At 40.9% G+C, this 25616-nt stretch overlaps 1 protein-coding gene across 1 annotated transcript in view; it reads right to left on the bottom strand.

Annotated features, from left to right (window-relative positions):
* REXO5 (RNA exonuclease 5) overlaps positions 1-25616 on the bottom strand; it is a 1525618-nt gene that overhangs the window by 1139335 nt on the left and 360667 nt on the right. The window contains exon 7 of the mRNA XM_044089498.1: positions 2807-2895. Within this exon, the coding sequence (XP_043945433.1) occupies positions 2807-2895 (89 nt within the window). The remainder of the gene's footprint in view (positions 1-2806; positions 2896-25616) is intronic.

Below are 25616 nucleotides of genomic sequence, written 5' to 3'. Positions count from 1 at the left end.
CTCAAGGAGAAAGCCTTAGTTATGTGGACTGCCTCTGCCACGTGGACAGCTTCTGTTATGGTTACCACCAGGAATGTCCTGGAAAGGCTGCTATGATTTACAGAGAAAAAAAAAAAAAAAGACACACTTACCCCTTTCTGATTCCTGGAGGAGGATTATTGTAGGGTGGCAAAGCACACTGCTACAGCAGACAGAATTTTTCTATCTTGCTCACAACTGGTGAATGTCTCTTTGACCTTTGGGTCAAACAGAGAATAGATGAAGGGAAACAAGGGATGTCTTAAAGCAGTCTGCAAAATTGTTCAAATGTATCCATACCGTTGTATAGCTAAGCCAGTGCCTGCCATACAAGATGTGCCATCGGCCTCATTGGACAGCAACCTCATGAGTACATTAGTGATCAACTGCATTGACAACTGAGTGTCCAGAGTCTTGTGTGTCTCTAGGTACTGCTGAGTCTTAACTACATTTGACATTTCAGACACTGGGTCCCGTTGAAGCCTTATCAAATAAGACAGGTAACTGAACGCATGCAATGTAAAGGTCGCTGAAGCATAAGTAAGCTTTCCCAAGTGGTCCAGTGCCAGAGACTCTCTGTTGGACAGATGGACAAAAGAACTCTCTTCTGAGATGTACTTTTTCATGGCCACCACTACCACAAATGCATCACCTGCTAGATCTTTACTCCAGTGCAGTTTTGTTCTTAGGTAGTTCTAAAATTCTGTCTGGTTTCCTGCTGACTGGTTCCATCACATCAGGTTCCCTCCAAGCCTCCTGGACAACAAGTTATGTTCATAAATCCTTTTATTAAATTCACAAATTGTTCTGCCCACATAAAAGGATTTGCATTCTACACAAAAACTCAAACAGACAACATTTTTAGACTTGCAACTGAACAACCTTCTTATTTTAACTGTATTGTTTTCTATAACTACCTCATTGGAATCTGTAAATAGGTAGTTACACATATTACAGTTAAAGCATTTAATCATGCCATATTTTTGTTTTGGGTCTATTCAATTTCCCTTGGAAAAATCTTTGTAGTTCTTGGCTCTTTCCTGAATAAACCTTGGATGACTTCCCATTTTATTAAGTAGTTCACTACTTGCTCTAAATAATCCCAATTTCTGCTTATAACATTCTTAATGGCATGGGAATCCACACTATTCTGTATTTCCATGGACGTCCCATGTCTATAAGGGGGCCTAACTTCTCTATTTTCTTCTCTGTTGTTGTCTCTCATCTCTATTTTTTTCTTCCAGCAGTTTTTCACCTCATATTCAGGATACCCTCTCTTCATAACTTTATTACAAAAAAGATTTGCTTCTTCCAAAAAATCTGTTTCATTCTTTGTTAATCTGTAATATGTTTACATCACTGGGGACTCCATATTTGTGCCCAGTTTGCAGTCATCTGCAAACATGGTAAGCCACAGGCCATCTATTTTCACCTGGACATCATAGAAACAAGATTCCAAACAGTAGAGGGCCAACCACAGATCCTTGTTATACCCCACTGGTAAGTGGTCTACTGGTGGAGGTGGACTCCCCAACTTTGACAGTGTGCTTTCTGTTGGTGGGCCAGTTGGCTAGTCATCTAATGACATATGGGTTAATCCCCAGCTGGGAGAGTTTCTCAATGATCTCTGAGTGAGGGAATGTGTCAAAAGCCTTGGTTGTTAAATCAAGATAGGTGGTATGTACTGCTCTGCCCTCATCTAGGGTTTTGGTGACATTCTCAAAGAAGTCCACCAGGTTAAATAAGCAAGATCTACCCTTGATGAAACCAAACTGGGTCGGGTCAAGAGTTTGAAGGTCGCCTGTGCCCTTATAAGGTCTATGATGATTCTTTTCAAGGCCTTGCAGATAAGGCTGGTTAGGCTTATGGGTCAATAGTTTCCTGGGTCGGTTGATGGACCCCCTTTGTGCATGGGGGTTAATGTTGCTGTTCTCCATTCTGCTGGAACAAAGCCAAGTGCTCAGGCTATGGTTAAAGAGAGTGCCAAGTGGTTCCGCTAGGTCTTGTTTTAGATTGTTTAGTAAGCAACCTGAGATGTTATCTGGTCCCACAGAGGCCATGTTTTTGGCCTTGGAGAGTGCTTGTATGACCTGTTCTTTACAGATACGCAGTAGAGGACTGGTGTCAGGAATGCTTTGGGGTATGGCTGGTGGGGAGAGGGAAGTTATTGCCAAATCTGTCAGGTAACAGTTTGACAATTTCCTTAGGTTCAGTGCGAGTGGAACCATCCACTATAAGTTCAGCACACAGCTGGGTATTCCCTTTTAGGTTTTGGACGTAGCTAAAGAATGCTTATGGTTGTCTTTAGTCAGGGATGATAATTTAGCCTTGTAACTAGCCTTAGAGGACTTTATAAGATTAGATAACCTGCGGGTGTAAACCAGATGGAAAAGACAACACTGGATCCAGTTTTTCACTCACGCACATCAACTCTTCTGATGACATGCACAACTGCATTTAGCCAGAAATAAAAGAGAACAAACTCATGCAATTCTAGTCATGATGCTGTAAGATATAAGACTGGAGAGCATCCTTTAGTACCTATTCAGATATATATGTACATATTCAGATCTGAAAACTCAGTGAATGCATTCTTGTTAGTTGTAATTGTTTTTGTCAGCAGAAACCTGCCATGGTCACAACATATTTAGCAAAAAATATATATATATAAATTACGAAACTGACATTCTTCAAGACACCTAGCATGATACATAACATTCCAACTTGTATGTTAAGGAAAAGCAAAAATAATCATGCAAAGCTTTCTGCACATATAGGAAGTTCATACCATTTCACAATCCAAACCAAACAGTGGACTGTTATCAGTCACTGGGCCTGTGCAGCCAGTATGAATAAAGTCTTCAAAACCAGGACAGTCTGGAAACAGGAGAAAAAGAATAAAATAAAACATATATAATCATTAAAATATAAGATATTAAGCAGAAATCAAATTACAGAACATACGACAAACAAACATGCATGCATATGTATCTATGTTTAACAAAAAACAGAACACCCAGGAAAACTGACACTTGGTAGCAAACAAATATAACCATAAAGCCTAAAACATCAGCATTCTAAGACAGAAATGGCTGTAGCATTACTAGGGATATGGAGAGAATAATTAATAGTGAGGAAGAGTAACCTGGACTTAAATCAACAAGCATTACAAATAGGAATTTCTGAGGAGTGTTTTGAGGGTTGTAACCCATTTCCTGCACCGAATTTGGGGGCCTTTCCCTAATACCATTCCCCATTTATTTTATTACTCTTCCTCTACAGTGGCGTGACCTTAGAGAGGACTGCAATGCCTCTTTTACAGCATTATTAGTGCTGCAGCCTTCTCCTGAGTTCATGCAACCATTGAGCAAGAACAAAACACAGACGTGGAAAATACAGCTTCCCACTCTGAGGATTGCATGATGCTAAGCCCCATAAAAAAAAAAAAAAGCAAGCATTTATTTCTAAATTAGCGGGTACAGCTCTCGTGTTACCACAACTGAACGTACTTCCTCAGCAATGTTATTTGATGACAGTTCTCAGCCTAAGTCTGAGAATCACCATTCTTGACTTCATATTTACAGCTTCAATTTTTTCAGTACTGCTGGGCATTCCCAAAAAAGCAAAGTAAATTAAGTTCTGCTAAATTAGATGGCAGCAGCTAGAAGTAGTATTAATGAAGCACATAAAATGGCTTTTCCAAGATGGCAGCACGAGTAAAGAAAAGTTGTGTAAAATCTTACTATAACTTTAGATTTCCTTTTCTTCCATGTTGCAGTATTCATTACAGTAGGGATATGCTGCCTGCAGCTGCCGTACATCTGGCCAGTATACCAAAGTCTTCAGTTAAGGGGTACGTGCAACGTAGCATGCGAGGGCCATAAACCAATGTCGACTATAAATGTGATGTCTGCACGTACCCAAGTCAGGACTGACTGCTGCAGAAGATAAAGCGGAGATCAATAAGCATTAGGGTATTAAAAAACTGAACCCCAAAAGTATTCCAGCTGAGCAAGACCATTAGCAGGGAACCTGTTGTGGTAACCAGAAGGTTGCACCTGATGCCTTTAGTAAAAAAAGGTGTGTGTGTGTGTATATATATATATATATATATATATATATATATATATATATATATATATATATATATATATATATATATATATACACACACACATTTTATATATATATATATATATATATATATATATATATATATATATATATATATATATCTATATTACACACACACACATAATACCACCACCAAAAAACACTAAGTATATCACCCTAATAGAACCAAGTAAGAAAAGAGGGGAGGAGGGAGGGTCTGAATACTGCAACATGGAAGAGAAGGACTTTTACGTCCTTTTATTCTCATGTTGCAGTATTCATTACAGTAGGGAGAGTACCAAAGCTATTGGGTAGGCCTTGGGGTGGTTGGTGTCAGAGTGGAGTGTAGTAGACCCTGGAGGATAGATCTGGCAAAGCCAGCTCTGGATCTGGAAATTAGATCCAGTTTGTAATGTTTGGTAAAAGTGTGTACAGAGGACCAGGTGGCTGCCTCCAGAATGCAGGCATGATCTAGGCCGTTTGAAAAAAGGCTGAGAAGAGGCTGCTGCTCTAGTGGAATGGGCCTTCACTTTGTAAGGCAAGGGTTTGCCATGTAAGTCATGGCAAAAGGAGATTGCCTTAGAAATCCAAGAAGCAATGATCTGTTTAGAGAATGCTTTCCCTAAAGCTCTAGGGTGAAAACAGACAAAAAGCTCATCTGATTCCCTGATGGACTTAGTTTTGTCCAGGTAAAATCTAAGCTGCCTGTGAACATCTAAGGAGTGAAGCCTCCTTTCTGTGAAATTGTGAGGCGGAGGAAAGAAAACAGGCAAGTTGATAGATTGGTTTAAGGAGAGCTCATTCACTACTTTAGGCATGAATGATGGATTAGTCCTCAAGGAGACCCTGTCTTTGTGGAAAATGAGGTAGGGTGGAATGGCCATGAGGGCTTGGAGTTCTGAGACCCTTCTGGCTGATGTCAGAGCTACTAACAGAATGGTTTTCCAAGAACAGAACTTGAGTTGCAGAATGGGCTGGCTCGAAGGGAGAGACAGTCAATTTTTCCAATACAAAATTAAAGTCCCAAGGGGGAGGCACTGGCTTCCTGGGCGGTCTGATATGTAGAATGCCTCTAAGGAAAGCTTTACCTCTAGCCTGGATGCTAAAGGTGGAAGGATAGGCAGACAAGCAGAAATGGCAGATAAATTAACTTTAAAGGAAGAGTAGGACAGGCCAGAGGTAAGAAGCTCACACAAATAACTAAGGACCATAGGAAGTGAAACTGCTAAGGGGTCCTGTACCTTTTTGGAACACCACCTGGAAAAATGTTTCCACTTTGTAATGTAATTCTTCCAAGTGCTAGGTTTCCTGGCCTCCTGCAGGACTTTGAGTACGTCCTCTGAATATTGGTGGTGAAAAGGAATCAAAAGTTTATCAACCACAGGGTTAAGTTGAGGTTCTTCAGCTGTGGGTGTAGCAGTGATTCCTTATGTTGTGTGAGAAGGTCGATTCTGTGTTGTAGTTTCTGGTGACTGCCCCTGGCTAGGTGAAACAGAAGAGGGAACCAATGCTGTCTTGGCCAAAAGGGTGTCACCTGTAAGATTTTATGTCGGTCTTTCTGAATTTTCAGTAACACTTTTTGAATTCGAGAGAATGGGGGGAAGGCGCATAAGTACATCTTTCCCCAGTGGAATGAGAAGGCATCCACCCCTCCACGCCTGTGGGTGGGGTAGCCCTGAGCAGAAGAGGGGCAGCTGTCTGTTCTGGGAGGAGGCAAACAGATCTGCTTCTGGGATGCCCCATCTGTGAACAAGATCCAGGAACACTTCCCTGTGTAACATCCATTTGTGAGGAGGTGCCATGGTTCTGCTTAGAGTGTCTACCAAAACATTTTCTGAGGTTGGAATATGAACAGCCAGTAAGTGAAGAGGCAGTGAACTGACTAGATTCCAAATCTATATAGCTAGGGAGCATAGGGGTTAAGACTTTGTTTCCCCTTGCTTGTTGACATACCACATCAGTAATGTTGTCTGTGATGACTCTCAGTGTAATAAAGGAAATTATCTTTCTTCCAATCCTTTTATGGCCCTACCACTACCCACCAGGTTGGATCTACCGAGCAGGCGAGGGCAATCCATATTGAGGGACAACAGGAAGAGGAACGCTTCCAGAGATGAATGCTCACCCAAGAGATGGAGAACTCTGATGCCTTAGCAAGGATTAGTGTACAATTTATCAAACTTCTCCTTAACTCAAGCGCAGGTAGCTATACTTGACAAAGGTCTGAGTTTTATTCCCAACAGCAAGTCAGATTTAACTGATGTTATTTTAGACATTAAATTGTTTGCACGCAAGGTTATGCTTGGGACTTTGTTTGGGGTACAGGATATGTCAGTTACGAACTGTAATCTTCATAAGCCAAGCGTTTACTGCCCACCCCTTGCAGCTTCTGTTGAATCCTTTGTTAACTTATGCGAGAGGGATATTTTTGCATCTCTTGGAACTGCCAAACAACGTTTTTGTAATCTAAGTGCTGAAGAAACCAACGCTTTGCACAATTACAGACTGACCAGTCTATCAGTATTACACCGGCTGATAAGGGAGGGGCTATTGTTGTGCTGGATAGAGCGGATTATTTAACTAATATGTTAACTATGTTGAATGATTGTCTAACTTATTGGAAAATTTCAGTGAAAGATGTAGACAGGTGCATCAATACTGTGAATAATGACTTATATGATCTTTTGTTGTGTGGGCTAATTGATTGTTAATAACCCTTTTATTCCCACAATACATGGACTACCTAAAATCCATAAAGACAGTCGTAACCCCCCCACTGCATCCTATTGTTTCAGGATGTGGCTGGGTGACTGAACCTCTCTCTAAATTTGTTGAGATGCAGCTTAAACCAGTACTGACTGAATTCCCTTCGGTTTTAAAGGACACTGAGCATTTTTTGTCTAGTTTATACTCCTCTATTGCCAATCTCCCGCTGAGTGATGTTCTCTTAACAACTTTGGATGTTAAAACACTATTTACTGTCATTCCTAATCAACTAGGTGTGGATGCTGTTAGATTATGTATATCTCACCATGGCCATTTCATACATAACATAGTTACTGTCATATGTGCCCTACTAGATTTAATTTTATGTAATAATGTTTTTCTGTTTGAGTATCAACATTATCTACAACTGTCAGGCGTAGCTATGGGTACCCCTTGCGCCAACAGTTATGCTAAATTTAGTTATGGCGCAATGGGATAATGAGCTTATATATGGCGATAATCCATACAAACATTTTGTTAGATACTACGCTAGATTTGTGGATGACGTCTTTCTTTTTTGTTAGATACCTCAAGCACACTTCTGATTTTCTTAGGTTCACTTAAAATTACTCTTCCACGTCTATTGATTTTTTGGATGTCACCCTTTCGAAGAATATTGATGGTACCCTACAGACGCAGCTATATAGGAAACCCTGTTGGAGGAATACTCTCCTACACCATTCAAGTAAGTATCCATCCCCCCACACATTTTTCTAACATACTTAAGGGCCTCTAGATTATGCACTAATGATTCGGTGTTTGAGGAAACTGTACATAGAATGGGTGATGGTTTCTATGAAAAGGGATACTCACAGACTCAGATAGATAGTACCAGGAAAACTGCCCTATTAGACCGACACAGCAGAGATAATCCCTTACTTTTCTTCCACCAAACATACTTCAAGAAGAGGTCGACTTGCTAGTGTGAATCCTTCTCCTAAGGTATTTTTAAGGTACTCTAGTAACATTCAACACTACTGTGACATCATTAGAAAGAATTGGCCCATCCATTTAGCGGATGACAAGGTAAGACAAGTTGTGGGGGAACATCCTTCTTTTATCTTTAGGAATAATATGTCAATTAAGAGACTCTTATGTTATGAGCCGGGACCTTTACCACCCATACCCACAGGGAAGGTGGGTACCCTTCCCTGTTATAATTGTAAGGCATGTTCATCTATCTCTCCTAACCCTTGCTTTGTACATCCAGTCACGGGACATGTTTTTTCACCTAGGTTTGTGGCAACATGCAGGAGCAGCAATCTGGTATATCTTGCCACATGCTGCTCATGCAATGGTTATGTTGACAAGACCACACGCCAACTTAGGGAAAGGATTCTTGAACATTTACGCAACCAAACTTTATCTAATGCTTTAGCTAACTATGCTTTATTTCCAGGACATAGCTCTTTTAAATTTAGGGTTTTACAGATGCTGCACCCTAATATTAGAAGTGGTGATTTTAACAATAGTGTTGAAATGTGTGAACTGAAATGAATTATCTCCATGAGAGCTTGTGAATATCCAGGACTTAAAAGTGGTGTTTCTCTCAAGCCTGCTTTATTAAGTAGGTGGTGATTAGGACTAGATCTTTTACCTTATTCGTTTGTTTCTAATGATTGGCTATGCTGGATTTTAAATATGTGGTTTTAATGTATATTTTGTATTTGGTCTGAAGAAGCGGTAACCCAACGAAAGCGCTAACCCCTTGTTTTAATAAACCAGTTGCTCTAAACTTTTTTGGTATCCTTATTTGCTTGAACCATGTTGGCGGACTCACTTATATTTTTGTTTATATATATATATATATATATATATATATATATATATATATATATATATATATATATGATTCTCAATGTGCCTGTTAGAAGAAGCTGCTGAAAGGTTTGCAGAGCCAGAAGCAAGGCTCTCATTTCCTTTATGTTTATGTGGTCTTGCATTCTTTTGGAAGACCACCTACCCTGTGCTGAGTGTGACTGAGGTGCAGCACCGCGCTCCCCACCCCAGATCTGAGGCGTCTGTGAAGAGGTACTGAACTGGGTCTGGAAGTTTCAGGGGAACCCCTGGATTGAGCTGAATTTGAGAGATCCATCAGCTGAATTCCTTTTTCAGACATGGCAGAAAAGGAAGGGTTGTCTCTAGAGAGGGACTGTGTTGGCACCATAAATTTTTCAGATACCACTGGAACTTCCTCATGTGTACTTTGGCTAATGGAAGCATGGGAATAAGTGAAGCCATGTGGCAGAGTTTTAGGAGCTGCCTGGCAGAGAGAGGAAGTTGAACAGAGACTGAAGACAATGACACAAGCTGTCTATTTTCAGTTGGGGTATGCAGGCAATCACTGGACATGTCAGCAGCCTGCATCCTAGAAAGACAATGTCTTAAGTGGGATAGAGATGAGACTTTTGCAGATTTAGAGTAAACCTGCAAGTTTCCAGAATTTTTCCAGAAGGTCCCTGTGAAGGATTAAAAGATCGTCCAGATATGGGTAAATCTGGATCCCTAGTAATCTGCAATGAGCGATCAGAGGGGCTAGGCACTTTGTAAAAACTCTGGGTGCAGTGGATAACCCAAAAAGCAAAGCAGAAAATTGAAAATGTGAGGAGCCTACTGCAAAACGTAGAAACTTTCTGCAGGAGGGGTGAATTGGAATATGCAGATAGGCATCTTTCAGGTACACCGAGACAATGAAGGCCTGAGGAGGGATAAGAGGCAGTAAAGTTTGAAGAGAAAGCATCTTGAATGTGGGAATCTTGAGGAAGAGGTTGAGGTAAGACAAGGAGGCAATAAAATTGAAAGGTAAAAAAAGGCTACTGCTAAAAACATATGAATGTCTTGCTTATTCAGATAATTACAGATAGAAATGGATTATATATCTTAGAAAAGAAACATTTTTTGGATCTTATTATATATGCCAATGCATCAAAAATCTGATACACTGGCTCAATCACCCAAAATTTAGAACTTGCAGCACTTAACTGCAGCATCATTTATTTGCACCATAACTTCTTATCATATAAGAATATGGAAAAATAAAAAAATGGGAAAAATATATAAAAATATATAAAAATATATAAAAGAATGTGAAACATCATTTGTTTATTCTATTTATACTGCCTTTTATTATGTCTATTTTAGATTTGTTAATATAAGAGATATACTTTGAGCTGAGCTTTGACATGTAATGATTTTGTACCTTTGGTTTATTTGATTTCATGCTGATATTATATATATTTTTTTTTTCCTAAGATTCCCTGACAGCCTGGGTTATTGTAAAAGTACATATGAATTTGTTGCACTATGATACACATTAGAAAGGCAATAAAATTTGAAGAGAAACCATCTTGAATGTGGGAATCTTGAGGAAGAGGTTGGGGTAAGACAAGTTTAAGATAGGCCTCCAGGGATCATCTTTTCTGGGTACCAGAAACATCCTGGAGTAGAATCCCCTTCCCTTTTGTTCTGGTGGCACTGGCTGAATGGCGCCTTGTGAATAGAGCTGTGTCAAAATGGGAAAAAACAGCTGCATTTGTGGCTTTGGAGGTTGAGGCATGCCTTGGAAAGGCGGTAGGGCCCACCAACTCATGAAGTATCCCTGATGGATAATGGCCAACACCCACTGGTCGAAGGTAATTTTTTGCCAGTGAGGAAGGGAGTGTGCGAGATGAAGGGATAGAAGAGTTAGAGAGTGCAGGGGCACTGAGTCACAGAAAGCGGGAGTCTATTCTGGGCTGGCTGTCTACAAAAGGAAGGTGTAGAAGCTGCAGAAGACCTGGAAGCAGAGGATTGCCTAGATTATCAGCGACCCCTAGACTGGGTGGAAGAGGGAGTAGACCATCTCCTAACAAAGGAAGTTTTCTGAGGGTAATTCCTATGGTACCTAGGAATAGGTGAGACAAGAAGGTGCTTTAAGTTCTGGAGTTCCTTACCTTTCTCCTGTAAAGATTTGAAAAACTCAGCAGACGCAGCCCCAAACAAAGCAGAGTTGTCTAGAGGGGCATCTAAAAGTTTGGCCTGAAAGTCAAGAGGTAAAGGCTGAAGCCTAAGCCATGAATATCTGATAAGGACAGAGGCAGAAGCAGCGGATTTAGATGAGGCTTCCACAGCATCACAGGTACATTTGATGGAGTGCCTGGTAACTTGGGATGCTGTGGAAAGTAAATTAGAGAGTTGAGATTTCGAGGGGGAGTCTGACATTTCAGATACCAAAGAAGAGGCCTTAGCCAGAGTGTCTAGTACGAATCTGGCCATATGTGTTTGGTAGTTTAATGCCCTAACAGAAAGGGTAGAAGAGGTATAAATCTTTTTACCCTGCCTGTCCATGAATCTACTCTCCCTGTCAGTAGGAAACAAGGAGGAGGAAGGTAACCGCCTGGAAAGTTTGTCTGCAGACACTGCTATAACAGCTGGATCTGCTGGAGGATTTCTAAAGAGAAACTGAGACTGAGAGGGAACTTTATAAAACCTGTCAGGTCTCTTAGAAGCCTGAGGTTGAGACTCATGAGTTTGAGAGGCTGCATATGCTGGCTGAACAGGTGGGATAGCAGAAGGGATAGGCTGATCCATTGGTAGGAGTTCAAAATATCTGTTTTTTGTGTCAGAGATTTCTGAAACCTCCCACTGAAAATGTGGTCTCAGTAAATTAATAGGGTCTCCCAAAGGAGAATTTCTCTCCTGGGGAGTCAGGTGCCGAGGAATCCTCCTCCTGGGCAACAAAATCCTTAGGGGATTCAATTTGTGAGGAGTAGGAGAGGGATTCATCAGAAGATGAAGAATCCTCCTCAGATTCCACAAGACAGGGCTCAGAAGCATGGGGAATAGGCTGTGAGGGTTGAGAAGGCTGGAAAGGCTGAAAGGCCTTGAATAAATTTTGAGAGAAAACTTCCCATTCTGAAACTGGAAGGGGTGTGGAGTGTTTAAGCTTTGGAAGGAGATTGAGTAGGCCCGCAAGGCTGATGTCGGAGTTCTAGGCGGAGGCTCGGGAGGCCTATCGGAAACAGAGAGTTGTGGTTCCCTCTCGCCATCAGGCCCTGATGGCTCACCAACCTCAGTGGGCATACCTAGATTTTCCTCCAAACCAGCGTCCAACAAGGTACCCAGTTTCAAAGGAAAATCCAATGTCTGAAGTCTCTGGGTTTTCACTCACCTCAAGAGATTCAATGAATGTCTGAGGTGCAGAAAGCATTTCAGACCCAAGTCTTTTGGCCTTCTTTTTCAGCGGCTCTTCTGACGGATGACCTGAACCCTCCATACTTAAGGCCAGGCATCACAGCCCTTGATTCTCTAAATAAATTTAGAACAAAACTAGCTGACTTCCAAGGGTCTTGGGGATGAACGATTGGCAAAGTTTTTATAATCGTGCTCTTCCCCCCAAACAGAACACATTGACCTTGAGAGCCCTTGTAAGGTATCTGTCTCCCACAATCACACTTGCCCTTCCTAGAAGTCATGAAAAGCTAGAATACAGTCCAAGGCTAACAGAAGGAATACAATTTTCAACTTATCTGTAAGCGGACAGTCATTAGAACAAACTGTAAAAAACTGAAGCTGGAGATTGGATGTCTAATGATCTCTGCGACAGGAAAGTTCCGACTTGGGTACGCATAGACATCACATTTATAGCAGACATTTATGGCCCTCGCATGCTACGTTGCACGTACCCCTTAACTGAAGACTTTGATATACTGGCTGGATGTACGGCAGCTGCAGGCAGCATAACCCTACTGTAATGAATACTACAACATGAGAATAGGAGGACATCAACTTGTTTCTAGCACTCCCAGTGTGAAAACAAAAACTCAGCAGAGAAGGCCAGTAGACTTGTGTTTATGGGTAAATGTCAGTGACTGGCTAGTAAATGCACTGCCTGGATGCCAGGAATAAAGAAATACAGAAGACCTGGAAATAAATCAGATACAAAAAGTGAGGATTTTAATATCAACTGGCTATCTTGTAGTAACAATCATCCAGCCCAGCCTCTAAATCTTCATGGTTTCTCTCAACTAATAGTTATCTACCCAGATAAATAAAAACTCTAACAAACATACTACTCTCAACTGGATATTAGTCAATAAAGACCCTCACTCATACTTACCTGGCTGTTTACCAGACAGCCTCAGTGACCACACTACAACATTCCTTCTGAGACACCACTTAAACTGTGCTAAACCCATTATCTATAGGAAAATCCGAAATAGGGTAAACTTTAACCCTCTCTCCTTTATCTCATCCCTTCAGAAATGTGATTGGACACCACTAAAGTACCCCAATCTGGATGAAGCCATCCACTTTTTCAATAGCACCTTCCTAAACATCCTAAACACACATGCCCCCATAAGAAATGCCAGAATCAAAACACAGTACTCCCCTTGGCTACAAAACAGCACCAGGGCACTAATGAAAATCAGAGATAAGGCCTGGGAGCACCGGCACTTAACAAAAAAACCCTCCTCTAGACGATCATTCCTAGAGTTGCGCAACAAGGTCAAAAAGCAAATAAAAGAAGATAAAACCCAATATTATCAGTCTGCCCTAAACTCCTCTTATCACAACCCTAAGCAGTTCTGGTCCACAATAAACTCCATTCTCCACCCAGGTAAAGCAGGCACCCCCTCACCTACCACTCCCCCTTTCTCCATCAGTATCGCTGACTCATTCAGTAAACACTTTACTGAAACCATTCTGTCTTTGACTAAACACAACCCTCTACCCACCCCCTCCCTACATCAAAAACCAAATACTCTGTCCACAGTCTTTTCTTTTTCATCAGTGCCTACCTCCTATATAAAAAAAAATTCTATTGAAACTTAAACCTACAAAACTTGCAGCTGACCATCTCCCCTCTGAATACCTAAAAATAGCAAAAAATAACTATCTTAATTAATCTGTCCTTATCAGAAAGCTATGTCCCTACACTGTGGAAAATATCCCACATCATTCCCCTCCACTGAACTTTCCAATCACCACCCCATAGCCATCCTTTCTCCACTTTCCAAGATACTTGAGAAATGCATCCACTCTCAAGTCTTAGACTACCTCTTAACTAATAACCTCCTCTCTAGCACCCAGCATACCTTCAGGCCATACCACAGCACTACTACCGCCTTGTTCTCTTTCACTAATGCTATCCATCATAAAAATAATGGCCTGTTCTCCTCTGCTATGTTTCGGGATCTATCCAAGGCTTTTGACAAGGTCTCACACAAACTACTAATTTCTGTTCTCACTAACCTATCCTTTTCCCAGTCAGCTACTGATTGGTTTCACAGCTATCTAACTGGCCACCAACAATCAGTTGTCTGACATAATGACCTATCTCCTTGGCTTCCTTTAACACTCTGTGTTCCCCAAGGCTCCATCCTTGATCCCCTACTATTCTCACTCTTCACCAATGATCTATTCACAGCCACCAAGCATGCTTCTCTTATACAGTATGCAGATGACTCCACCCTCATCTGCTCAGCCCCAACTATACCCAAGCTTCACAAGATCACACAGGAAGCCTTTTCATCTGTAGAAAAATGGTTATCTAATGCCCAGTTATTACTCAACCTGAGCAAGACTAAACTCCTCATCTTCTAACCCACTAAATCTAACCCACTTATTACCCACTTTAATATTCTAGCCAAAGACAATACCGTCACCTCCCCAACAGAACACTCCAAACTACTTGGTGTTGAGATTGATAAGGTTAGATTTGACACACACATTTCTCTTACCATAAAAAAGGTTCATAAAAAACTAGGTGCATTGTACAGAAAAACAATTCCTCACCAAAACAGCCAGAATTTCTGCTGCCAATTTCCACTTAATCTCCACTTTAATCCACGCCTCTCCTATACTTACCTACCTTAGACAAACAGACCTAAACAAGCTCAAGGCTTGTTACAATAAAATTGCTAAGTTTGCAACTAATGCATCTTATCGCAGCCACCACTGTATTTCACTTAGAGAACTTGACTGGCTTGAACTCCCTCAAATTCTTCACCTGAATCAACTCTCCCTTGCCCACAAGTTAAAAAAATATGTCCCACTTCTTCAGAACCTTCTCCAGCCCTACTGCTCCACTAGACCTCTACGCTGCAGCAGCAGAAATCTACTTCTAGTGACCAAGCCCAAGAACTCAGCATGAGATGCACTATTCTCCTGCGTCATATCCAGACTATGGAACAATCTCCCCCCTCTATAACCACACTACCTTCTTGCAATCACTTCAAGACTGCACTAAAAACTCACTTAAAAAGTATCTTGTTATGCCCATGCACCAATTCTGACTAGTAACCCTCCTTTTACATCCCCTAGCCACCCTGCCTCACACCGTCTGATCACTGCATTCCTTCTTCTGCAGGCTCTAGCTCACTCTTTACCCTCCCCTTCCCTCCTCACTCACTCTCTCAGACCTGTTATAACATGCTTAACTACCTCACTTCATCTCAACTCCAAATACATATCCAACTGACTTACACCTAGCTTCCTCTCACTACCACATATACTACTCACTCAGTCTCCTCTCTTACTCCTCTATCTTCCCCTTCCATCCCATTAGCCCTTCTAGCTTGTTCCACCTTCGTGTGGAGCTTCTGCTTTATATCTGCTTGAGTTTAGTGCAATATTTGTATGTAAGATTTAGGTATATGAGTTTAGAACAGTATCTGTTTGAGCTTAGTACTATCTGTATATACATCCCACCTTTATTCCTAGCCTTTAGCTACACATTAGTATATGTTCATTACTATGTTTCATATCGTATGTATAGCTAATGTTTGCTGCAGTATGTATTATTTGTTATTATATGTATATTCAATTGTTCTTCATGTACTCTGCTGTTAATCTATTGTTCAGTGGAGCTTTTCTCCCCAGGCCTCCACTGAAAAAGGACCTGTGTCCAGTTGGAATTTCCTTGTAAACAAATGTAAATAAATAAATAATAAGGAAGAATCACTGACTGGGGAGGTTTCTACTGCTGTTCAACAAAATGCAATGCAACCTTCAGACATGACTTCCAGTAACCTACAGGAGGATATAAGACAACTGCATACAGACTGGGTTAAATTAAACAAAACACTGATGGAGTATATCAACACAAACAAAAAAAGGCTGGAAAAAATGGAAGCAGCTTTAAACAGGTATTCAGATGAGATGGTAAAGCTGCAAAGACCAGAGGTCGAAATGAAGAAAAGGCTGGCTGAATATGAGATTGCTCAGGAAGAGATGTTTCAAAAATAATAGAATAAGAGGACAGAGCACATAGGGAAAACCTGAGATTTTCAGCTATACCAGAGAAGCTAGAAGGAACTGACTGCATTAATTTTACGAAAGCACAAATAAGCAACTGGACTGGTATTCCACACCAGGAGTTGCTAGTTGAAAGGGCACATCATGTATATACTCCAAACCTAGCTATAAGAAAGCAACCTAGAATGTTAACAGTAAGGATCCAATCCTACCAGCAGGAGGAGTTGATTATGACAAAACTGTGGCAGAAGAACAAAATACTAAAAGTGAGAGAGTGCGTTTGTGGAGAATGATTATTCATTGTACACCAGACAGAAGAGGAGCAAATGTATTCCACTGTTCAGGGAATGTCAAGATGCAGGTGTGAGATTCAAACTGTTGTATCCAGAGGTCTTTAAGGTATTCTTCCCTGGAGGGAAAAATATTTTTTGATGAAGTGCATGCTAAGGAAGAAATACAAAAATTTGTCCAACAAAAATTGAGCTGTGAAATAGAAGGAGATTCTGCTTCTTCTTCTGGTATTAAAGACCACAGAGACACTGTACCTGTGAAACCTGTTCCTCGAGGCAGGTTACCCTTGTTCCTTAGCTGATCTGCTTTATCAGGAAGTCTTACATGAAAGAAATGGAAAATATGCTCCTATAATAAAAAACGGGATGAATTCATTCAAAGAAGGTACCCCAAACAAGATTATTAATGAATGTTGTACTGATTTAAGCAAACCAGAATTTGGTCCAGACGTATTATTTATACCATTAGTGGAGGAATCTTGGGTTCTTGCCCCCATCTCGGAGAGTGTACATTCTTCTTTTTCTATGTCCCATAACATGGTACTTCATGATTCCTTAGATGTCTCTGGTATTTGTAATATTGTACCCCAAAATGGTTTATTTTACACCCACTTTTACCTTTAAGAACCAATCTAACCTTAAAAACACATTAGAGAGACCACAGAGGAGTTGTTACAATGGTTCTATTTTAAGCTATAGATGTGGTAACTGTGAACAATGTTTTTTTATTGACCCACTGATCTTGACAATGACATTTTGGAAAAGGTATCCAAGTGGACAGTCAAAGGGAGATATAATTTTTTGTTTAACAAAGTGGTGCATATGGCTAGATGCACCACATGTTCAGCTTTCTACGTCGGCAAAACTAATAATGCTTTTAACAGAAGGCTTTATCAACATGTTTACAATATTTTAAGAAAAGGTGACATGAGTGTGCTGGCTAGACATGCTTCTCTTTGTCATAACTTTTCTAAGTTCAAGTTTTTCATATTGGATAGGATCAAAAAACCTCAGCCTTTTCAGGGGATTGGTGTAATTCTCTTTTACACTGGGAGATGCTCTGGCAACTGTGCTTAGATGCCAGTAATGTTCCTGGTTCGAATGAAGCAATTTCGATCACTAGTGTATTAAATCTAAGAGCATCCAAACCTTAACTTTTGTTTAAAGTTATTTAGTGTGTGTAATTGACAACATGGTATTTTTTTCACTACGAATGCTGACAGGCTGAATGTTCATTTTCAAGATTTTTATTGGACACTGATTTGATTAGTGAAATTTTTATTTCTAAGGTTGTCATTGGTCAACTATCTGATTGGGTACCCATTTCTTAAATATTTAAATATCCTTAATTATTGGTTTATATTCTTGAGTTACTGATTGGTAAATAACAGGGGTGTGTGTGTTTATCAGTATTTAACTGGTGTGTTTTGAATGTTTCATTCATGGCTCTAATGATGCCTAAAGACGAAAGCGCTTAACTGTGACTGAGCCTGTTTGGTGTATTAAAGTTCTATATTAACTGCTACATGGTCGTCGTTTTTATTTTAGTTACTTTTATGGTCCAGTGCTGGTTACACCTTCAAATTAGGCAATCCTAAGCCACCTTCATCTATTGGAAGGCTCAACTAATCCCAATTAACTCTTGCCCTTTTTCCCCACCCAGACAAATTCCTTCAACTCTTTATTAATTGTTCACAGCTTCTCTGGTTGATAAAAATAAATGCTCACCTATATAACACAAAAGGAATTAAAATAATTTTCACTGCTGTTACCTTCCTATCCATAAACAAGAGCTTCCAGTTTCTGTATTATTTTTGATTACTCTCTTCCCACATATCATCAGCTTCCATAACAAAAGTCTTTTTAATCCATACTCCTAAATTCTTCATCTTATGTCTCCATAAATATGGGTATTTGTGAACCACTTTATGTCTGGGTACATAATTTATGCCTTTGATTTGATCTGTTTTACTTCATTAGTTTTCTATCCTGAAAAGACAGCACTGAGAGGCCCCTTTTCTGGATTTATCAAGTACAAAATATTACCTGCAAATAAAGTTACCTTTTCTTAGTTACCATAACAATTATATCCTTTTGTTTCTGAGCCCTTTAATTTCTTTGCCAATGGCTCTAAATATAAAACAAACAGGAAAGAGGACACCCTGCCTGGTTCCTCTGTTCAACCACAGCTTATCAGAGAGGAACCCTCCCACTTTAATCCTTGCCTGTGATGCTTCATATATCCTCCTAATTAACCTTGTTATTGTATCAGGCAATGCAAATGATTACTCTGTCAAATGCTTTCTCTGCATCAAGACCACCAATAACAGATATTTTCCCACATTCTACTTCCCGATAGATCATCATTGTTCTATTAAGGCTGCTAAATGTTTGTCTCTTATCCACAAAACCACAATGACCCATAGCTCCCAATTTTGGCAAAACCTTAGCCATTCGTTTATCTAAAACAGATCAACAATTTATAATCACGGTTTAAAACTGAAATTGGTGTATAAGAAGCTGGGTCTAATTAGTCTTTACTGTCTTTACATAACACAGTCACCACAGCTTTCTTCGAAGATGTTGGTGCTTCCTCTCCTTTTAAAATACTGTTAAACTCTTAAATATCTTTATCACTTCCTTCCTAACTTCCAGACGTTTAAATTACTGTTAAACAAACTCTTCATATCTTTCACTTTCTTCCTTTCCAACTTCCAAACTTCCGCAGGAATACCATCGCTTCCTGGAGACTTTCCTGACTATCGATTACACATAACCTTTTTTAACTCATCTCCTCCTATCTTAACTGTTCGTTATTGAGCCTCATCTACATCTAACCTTGGCATAATTAAATCTTCTATAAATATTTCCACTTGTGCTCATTCTTGATTTCTACATTTCTTCACTTTATACAAATTTGCATAAAATTTCCAGATATCTCTAATACCTCTACAAGATCTCCGGTTATTTTTCTTGTTACAGGCTCCCCAAGTTTATCCACAACCATTTCTACTTTCTGTTGCCTAAGTTGTTATAAAAATGTTGTTTTCAGGAGTTATCAGAAATAGTTGCTTAACAGCAGTCTTTCTAAATTCCCTCATTATCTAGATAATACCTTATTTTCTTACTGGCACTCTGCATTTGCAACTCTTCTTGTTCTGTGAGACTCCCCATATTCTGCAACACTTTAACCTTTCTCAGCCACTGTAATTCCTATTACCTCTTAACCATACCTTTTTCTTTTTCTGTTTTATTTCTACCGTGTTTTTAAACCCCATTTTCATTTAATCCCATTCACTAGCTATAACTTCTGAAGATATTACTAACTCCCCTAATAACTCCCGAATAGTTTCCACTACCCATTTCTTAAATTCCTCTTTTTATCGGGTATGTGGGAAAGCAACATTATCTCATTTATCATTGCCCAGCATTTTTAGCTTAGTTTTTATTGGTGAATGACCTGAAAAGGTTATTGGATGCATGTTGAAGCTTTCAGTTAAATGCACATGTTCCTGTGAAATATAATTTCAATATAGTCTAGCCCAGTTATTCTATCTTGAGGAATACTACTGAATTCACATCTTCCATACCAAATATTTCATAAATTACTTCAGAAATCTACCCTCTTTTGTTAGATTTTCCCTTCTAGCCCCAATACAACCTTAACATTGCAAATAAAGTTGCATTCCCCACCTATAAGTAATATTTCCTGCTGAAAGCAGGTTATTTCTCCCAAAAATCTCTCAAGCTCGAAATACAGTAGTTTTTGGTGGATTATAAATGCATACCCACATAATCCTCCCCCCTTAACAAAAGCAGCTTATTACTACAAGTCTATCATTATTGTTTTTTCCTCTTCTGTCACTATTGGATCCCCTTTATCAATTAGTATACTTGTTCACATTTTCCTTTGTCCTTAATGTTCCTCCAAACATCCATCCTGAAAATCCATTCTTTGTCAAATGCACATGCACATTTCTTTACAAATGTGTCTCCTGCAACATTGCCATTCACACACTGCAATTTCTTAATACAATTCAGTAATCCTTCCTTTTTTTCTATACCTGTAAGGTCATTTACATTCCAAAATAATATGGTGCAATCTGTATCCTTCATTTCATCTTTACAGTTAGTATTCAAAGTTCACAGCTAGAAGTGAGAAAGGGGACACAGACATGCAAGTAAATTGAGAGCTTTGTCCAATGCCTCAGTTTTCACTTCAAAACCACACACTGTACACACTGCTACAACCATCCACTGGTTTGATTTCCTAAATCCCCTCGACTTTCATTTATAAGCAAAATTCCAAGAGACTCCTCCATCTAACTTATATATTTTTCCCTCACCTGCAAAGAGCGCTCCACTCTTTTCTAAGAGAAAAACAAAAACGATGTATGTACCATAATGTTAGATCAGTGTTGTCTTGTTTTTTTGCCTAGTTTAATCTTTGGGTTACTGGATCTGACCCCAGCTCTTTTCAGAAGCATGGGTCCAGGGCTCTGACTAATCCCCTTACCAAGAACTCCTAGAGATCCCCAGAATACCTCAGCTCGAGTTTTTGCAAGCTTACAGTCATAAAGGAATACCCCACAAACACTCTAAAGGCCAATTCTACTTAGTGGAAAATAATGGGGAAAACATGGAGAACAGCAAGCACAAGGTTGTCCAGAAACAAGGCCCCAAGGCCAGGTCCAACTGTTCGATAGGAGACCAAAGGAGTCACTTTTGGCTAGGGGACAAAATAAGTGATGTTGAACTGGATGAAAATCAAGACAATATGGATCTAGCATTAAAGTCATTACATAACTTTTCTATCAGATATTGTCTGTTTTCTTCCAATTTACCCTTTGGGACAAATTCCCAAGTTACTAAAACACCTAGGTGAAATCAAGGAAGGATATTTCCTGAGGATGGAGCCAAAGGATGTATGGGATCTGGGCTGTATATCCTATTTGTTGTGTGACACAAAACTATGGAGAGTAGATCAAGTAGCTGCATCACAAATCTCACTGATAGGGACCTTAACCCAAAAGACAGTGGAAGTAGCCAATTCCCTGGTAGAATGAGTCTTTAGTTTTGATTGTAGCATCAGTACCAATTTTTCATACACAAACATTATGCAGTTGGAAGACAACTGGACAGTTACTTTACATACCTCTTGGCCAAATTTGGCTTTAGAAGGATTAATAAAATGCTGATCAGATTTTCTGATGTCCTTTATCCTGTGTAAATAAAACCTGAGTTGGCAATGAACACCCAAGCAAGTGAAGATCATACTATCTCCCGTTAGAAATTTTTGGGAAAAACAATGGTAGATTGATGGTCTGATTAAACTTTGATTCAGAATTCACCTTTGGGAGAAGTGGAGATTTGTTCTCAAAGATATTCTCTCTCCCGAAGAAAAAACAGATATGGAGGCTTGCATGACAAGGCCTGTAACTCCGAGATTCTCCTTGCAGACATGATGGCCACAAAGAATAAGAAGTTATGTACCTACCATAACGTTCCATGTTAGTTGTCTTCTTCTCACCTTCTTTCTTGCTGGTTGGGTTCGGAGCCGATCCTCGGCTCCGACTCGGCCATCTTCTAAAGCTTGAGAGCTATTTACTGGCTCGAGGCCTCCCCATATCCCACAATGCCTGGTGCTAGATCCCCAGATCTCGTTTGGTAGACCTAACTACAGACAAACATAAGGACACCTGTCCTAACAGCATATGTTTAGCTACAGAGCTAAAAGGTTGAGGAAACAAACCAGGTAAGACCCAGCCAGCTAAAAGAAACTCAGAGGGCAACTCTTCTCGGTCTATTAGGATAGGGGGACGGAGGGTGGGACACAAGAAAGAAGGCGAGAAGAAGACAACTAACATGGAACGTTATAGTAGGTACATAACTTCTTAATGTTAAGTTGTCTTATCTCGTCTTCATTCTTGCTGGTTGGGACAGCGTCCCTAGCACCTCAGTCCAGGGTGGCTCATCGGAACAGACTCTTCAGCACAGTGGAACCAAAATCAGCTCTGCTCCTAGAGGCCACATCCGGCTTATAATGAGAAATAAATGAATGGGGAGTGGCCCATGTAGCTGCTGCACAAATGGCTTCCATTGGTAATCTTGCCTGAAAAGCTACAGAAGTAGCTAAAGCCCTAGTAGAGTGGCCTTTTGGTTTAGCAGGGAGCTGTTTGTTCCTCAGTTGATAAATCAAAGTAATAATAGAAGTCAACCACCTAGATAGAGTTACTTTAGACACTGGTAGACCTTGTTTACCTTCAGCATAGGACAGGAAGAGCTGATCTGATTTTCTAATTTGTTTAGTCCTATGCAAATAGAAACGTAATTGTCTATGAACATCCAACTGATGTAATTTATGTTCAGCTTTGTTGGAATAATTTGGGAAGAAGACCGGAAGATCAATGGAATGATTCAGATTATTCTCAGAAGGTACCTTAGGAAGGACGGAGGGATTAGTCCTGAGCGAAACTCTGTCATTATGGAAAACTAAATACGGAGGGCGAACAAAAAGAACCTGGAGTTCGGAAATTCTTCTGGCTGAGGTAATTGCCACAAGAAAGAGGGTTTTCCAAGAAAGAAACTTTAAGGAACATGAAGCTGCGGGTTCAAAGGGGGGCGATATTAGTGAAGCTAAGATCAAATTAAGATCCACGGAGGGGGGGATCTCTTAATGGTGGCCTGAGCAAAGTAGTCCCTTTGAGAAAAGCTTTGCAAAGCTTATGGGACAGGATACTACTTTCAGATAGGCCTGTATGAAAATTTGAAATTGTGGCTAACTGAACTCTAATGGTGGCAGAAGAGGACCCAGCCTGAAAAAGTTCCGCTAAGAAATCTAAAACGTGGTGGACCGGGGCTGAAAAGGGATCTAGGTTTTTAGACTCTGCCCAGCAAGAGAAATGTTTCCACTTACTAGCATAAGTTTTTCTGGTGGTAGATTTGTGCGAAGATAAGATGATTTCACGCACTGATTGAGAAATGTCCGGAAGCCTGGCTAAGGTTGGAAGTGGAGCAACCAAGCAGTGAGGTTGAGAGACTGCAGGGATTGGTGCAGCCCGCCCAACTGATGGATCAGGAGGTCTGGTACTGGGTCCAGGGTCCAGGACTGCTCCAGGAGGTGATGATGCAGGAACAGAAACCAAATTTGTCGAGGGCAGTAGGGGGCAATGAGGATCATCTTGCATCCCAGCGCAGTAGCTTTCTGTATTAGTTTGGGAATCAGGGGAAATGGAGGGAATGCATAAAGAAGTCCCTGAAGCCAATTGTGGATTAGAGCATCTCTGGGAGGGTATCTGGGAAGAGGGAGGAGAGAAAAGAAACTGTTGCACTTGCTGCTGAAGGGGGTGGCAAAAAGGTTGCAGCAAGGCTGACCCCATTTGCGGAAGATTTGGTCCACCACTGTCTGATTGAGAGACCACTCGTGAGGCATGAGAATTGCTCTGCTCAGCCTGTCCTCTATAACGTTGGACTTCCCAGGGATGTGCGTTGCTATCAGAAACCGCTGGGAAGAGATTGCCCATTGCCAGAGTCTGAGTGCTTCTTGACATAGGGGGTAGGACTTGGTTCCACCCTGCTTGTTGATGTACCACACTACTGACATATTGTCTGTCTGAATTGCAATGGTCCTGGTGGGAAGAGAGTTCTGAAGAGTTTGCAATGCTAAAAGCACAGCTCTCATCTCCAAGACATTGATATGCAGATGGTACTCGTGGGGTTGCCATGTGCCTTGGACTGTTCTGCCCTGAAAGTGCCCCCCCCCCACCTGATCAGGGAGGCATCCGTGGTCACCGTGGCTACTGGAGGAGGAAGAACAAATGGTCTGCCCTGGGGTACTGACAGGGAAACCATCCACCAAGCAAGCTGGTCTTTGCATGTCTGTGTAATCATAATCATGTGAGACATTGGAAGTTGTAGAAATGACCATTGGGTGAAAAGCAACCACTGAAGAATCCTCATATGAAAATGAGCCAGGGGGACTAGTATGATCGCTGCTGCCATGAGGCTCAATGTCTTTAAGACAAATCTGGCCTGAATTTTCTTGCATCCTAATAACACCTGTACATGTCAGCGAATATCTAGTACTCTGTGTAACGGAAGTCTTGCTGACATGTCTTTTGTACTTAAACTTGCGCCTATAAACGTTATACACTGACAAGGTGACAATGCAGACTTTTCAAAATTTATTGTGATACCTAGCTTGGAGCAAGTTTGGATGGTGTAGCTCCTGGCTAGTAACAGCTGATGTCTGGTGGTAGCAGTAAGGAGCCAGTCGTCCAGATAGGGAAACACGTGGAATCCTTGCCGTCTCAGGTGAGAGGTAACTACTGCCATACATTTGGTGAACACCCTGGGGGCTGTGGTGAGACCAAAGGGCAGAGCTCGGAACTGATAATGACTGGCTCCCAGCCAGAAGCGGAGGAATCTTCTGGAGTGCCTGTCCATTTTGATATGGTAGTACGCATCTTGAAGATCTATGGAGCACATCCAATTGTCCTGACCCAAAAAGGGTAGAATAGACTGAAGCATGACCATCTGGAACTTCGTTCTTTGTACAGACCTGTTTAGTCTGCTGAGATCCAAAATGGGTCTCCAGTCCCCTGTCTTTTTTGGTACCAAAAAGAACCTTGAGTAAATTCCGGATCCTTGCTGGTCTGCTGGGACTCGTTGGATGGCTCTTTTTTGTACCAGTTTTGAGATCTTTTGGACTGCTTGTTCCCTTAGACTGGGTGGAACATCTGGAAGGGACTTGTTTAACCTTAATGGGGTATGAACGAAGGGAATTCTGTAACCTCCGGATATGATAGACTGTACACATCTGTCAGCGATAATCTTCCCCCGACTGCCTCCGAAGGTGGACAGCCGGGCAGCCCCTCAGGGATGCTGGAAGGGCTTGTCAGAGAAGAAATCTCTGCTGCCCTGATTTTGCAGGCCCCCTCTGCCTCAAGGGAGGCATCTATTGTTGTTCCCTCCTCTGTCCCAGGAGGGAAACTCGCCACGTGTGTCAGGCATGGCTCCCTGGGGTTTGCGAAACCACATTTTACCACTTTTCTGACCTTTGGGGTATGGTCTAGAAGGAGTGGAAAAACAGACTCCAACAGCAGAGAGAGTCTTGCCTTCCTGCTCACACCTGGTAAGGGTATCCTTCACCTGTGGTCCAAAAAGAGCAGAACCATCAAAAGGGGTATTGGT

This window comes from Protopterus annectens, chromosome 12.part0, assembly GCF_019279795.1.
Source record: "Protopterus annectens isolate FY-2018-M chromosome 12.part0, PAN1.0, whole genome shotgun sequence".
Classification (NCBI taxonomy): domain Eukaryota; kingdom Metazoa; phylum Chordata; order Ceratodontiformes; family Protopteridae; genus Protopterus; species Protopterus annectens.
The sequence above is the reverse complement of the archived record's forward strand: the minus strand, read 5'-3'. Positions and strand labels throughout refer to the sequence as shown.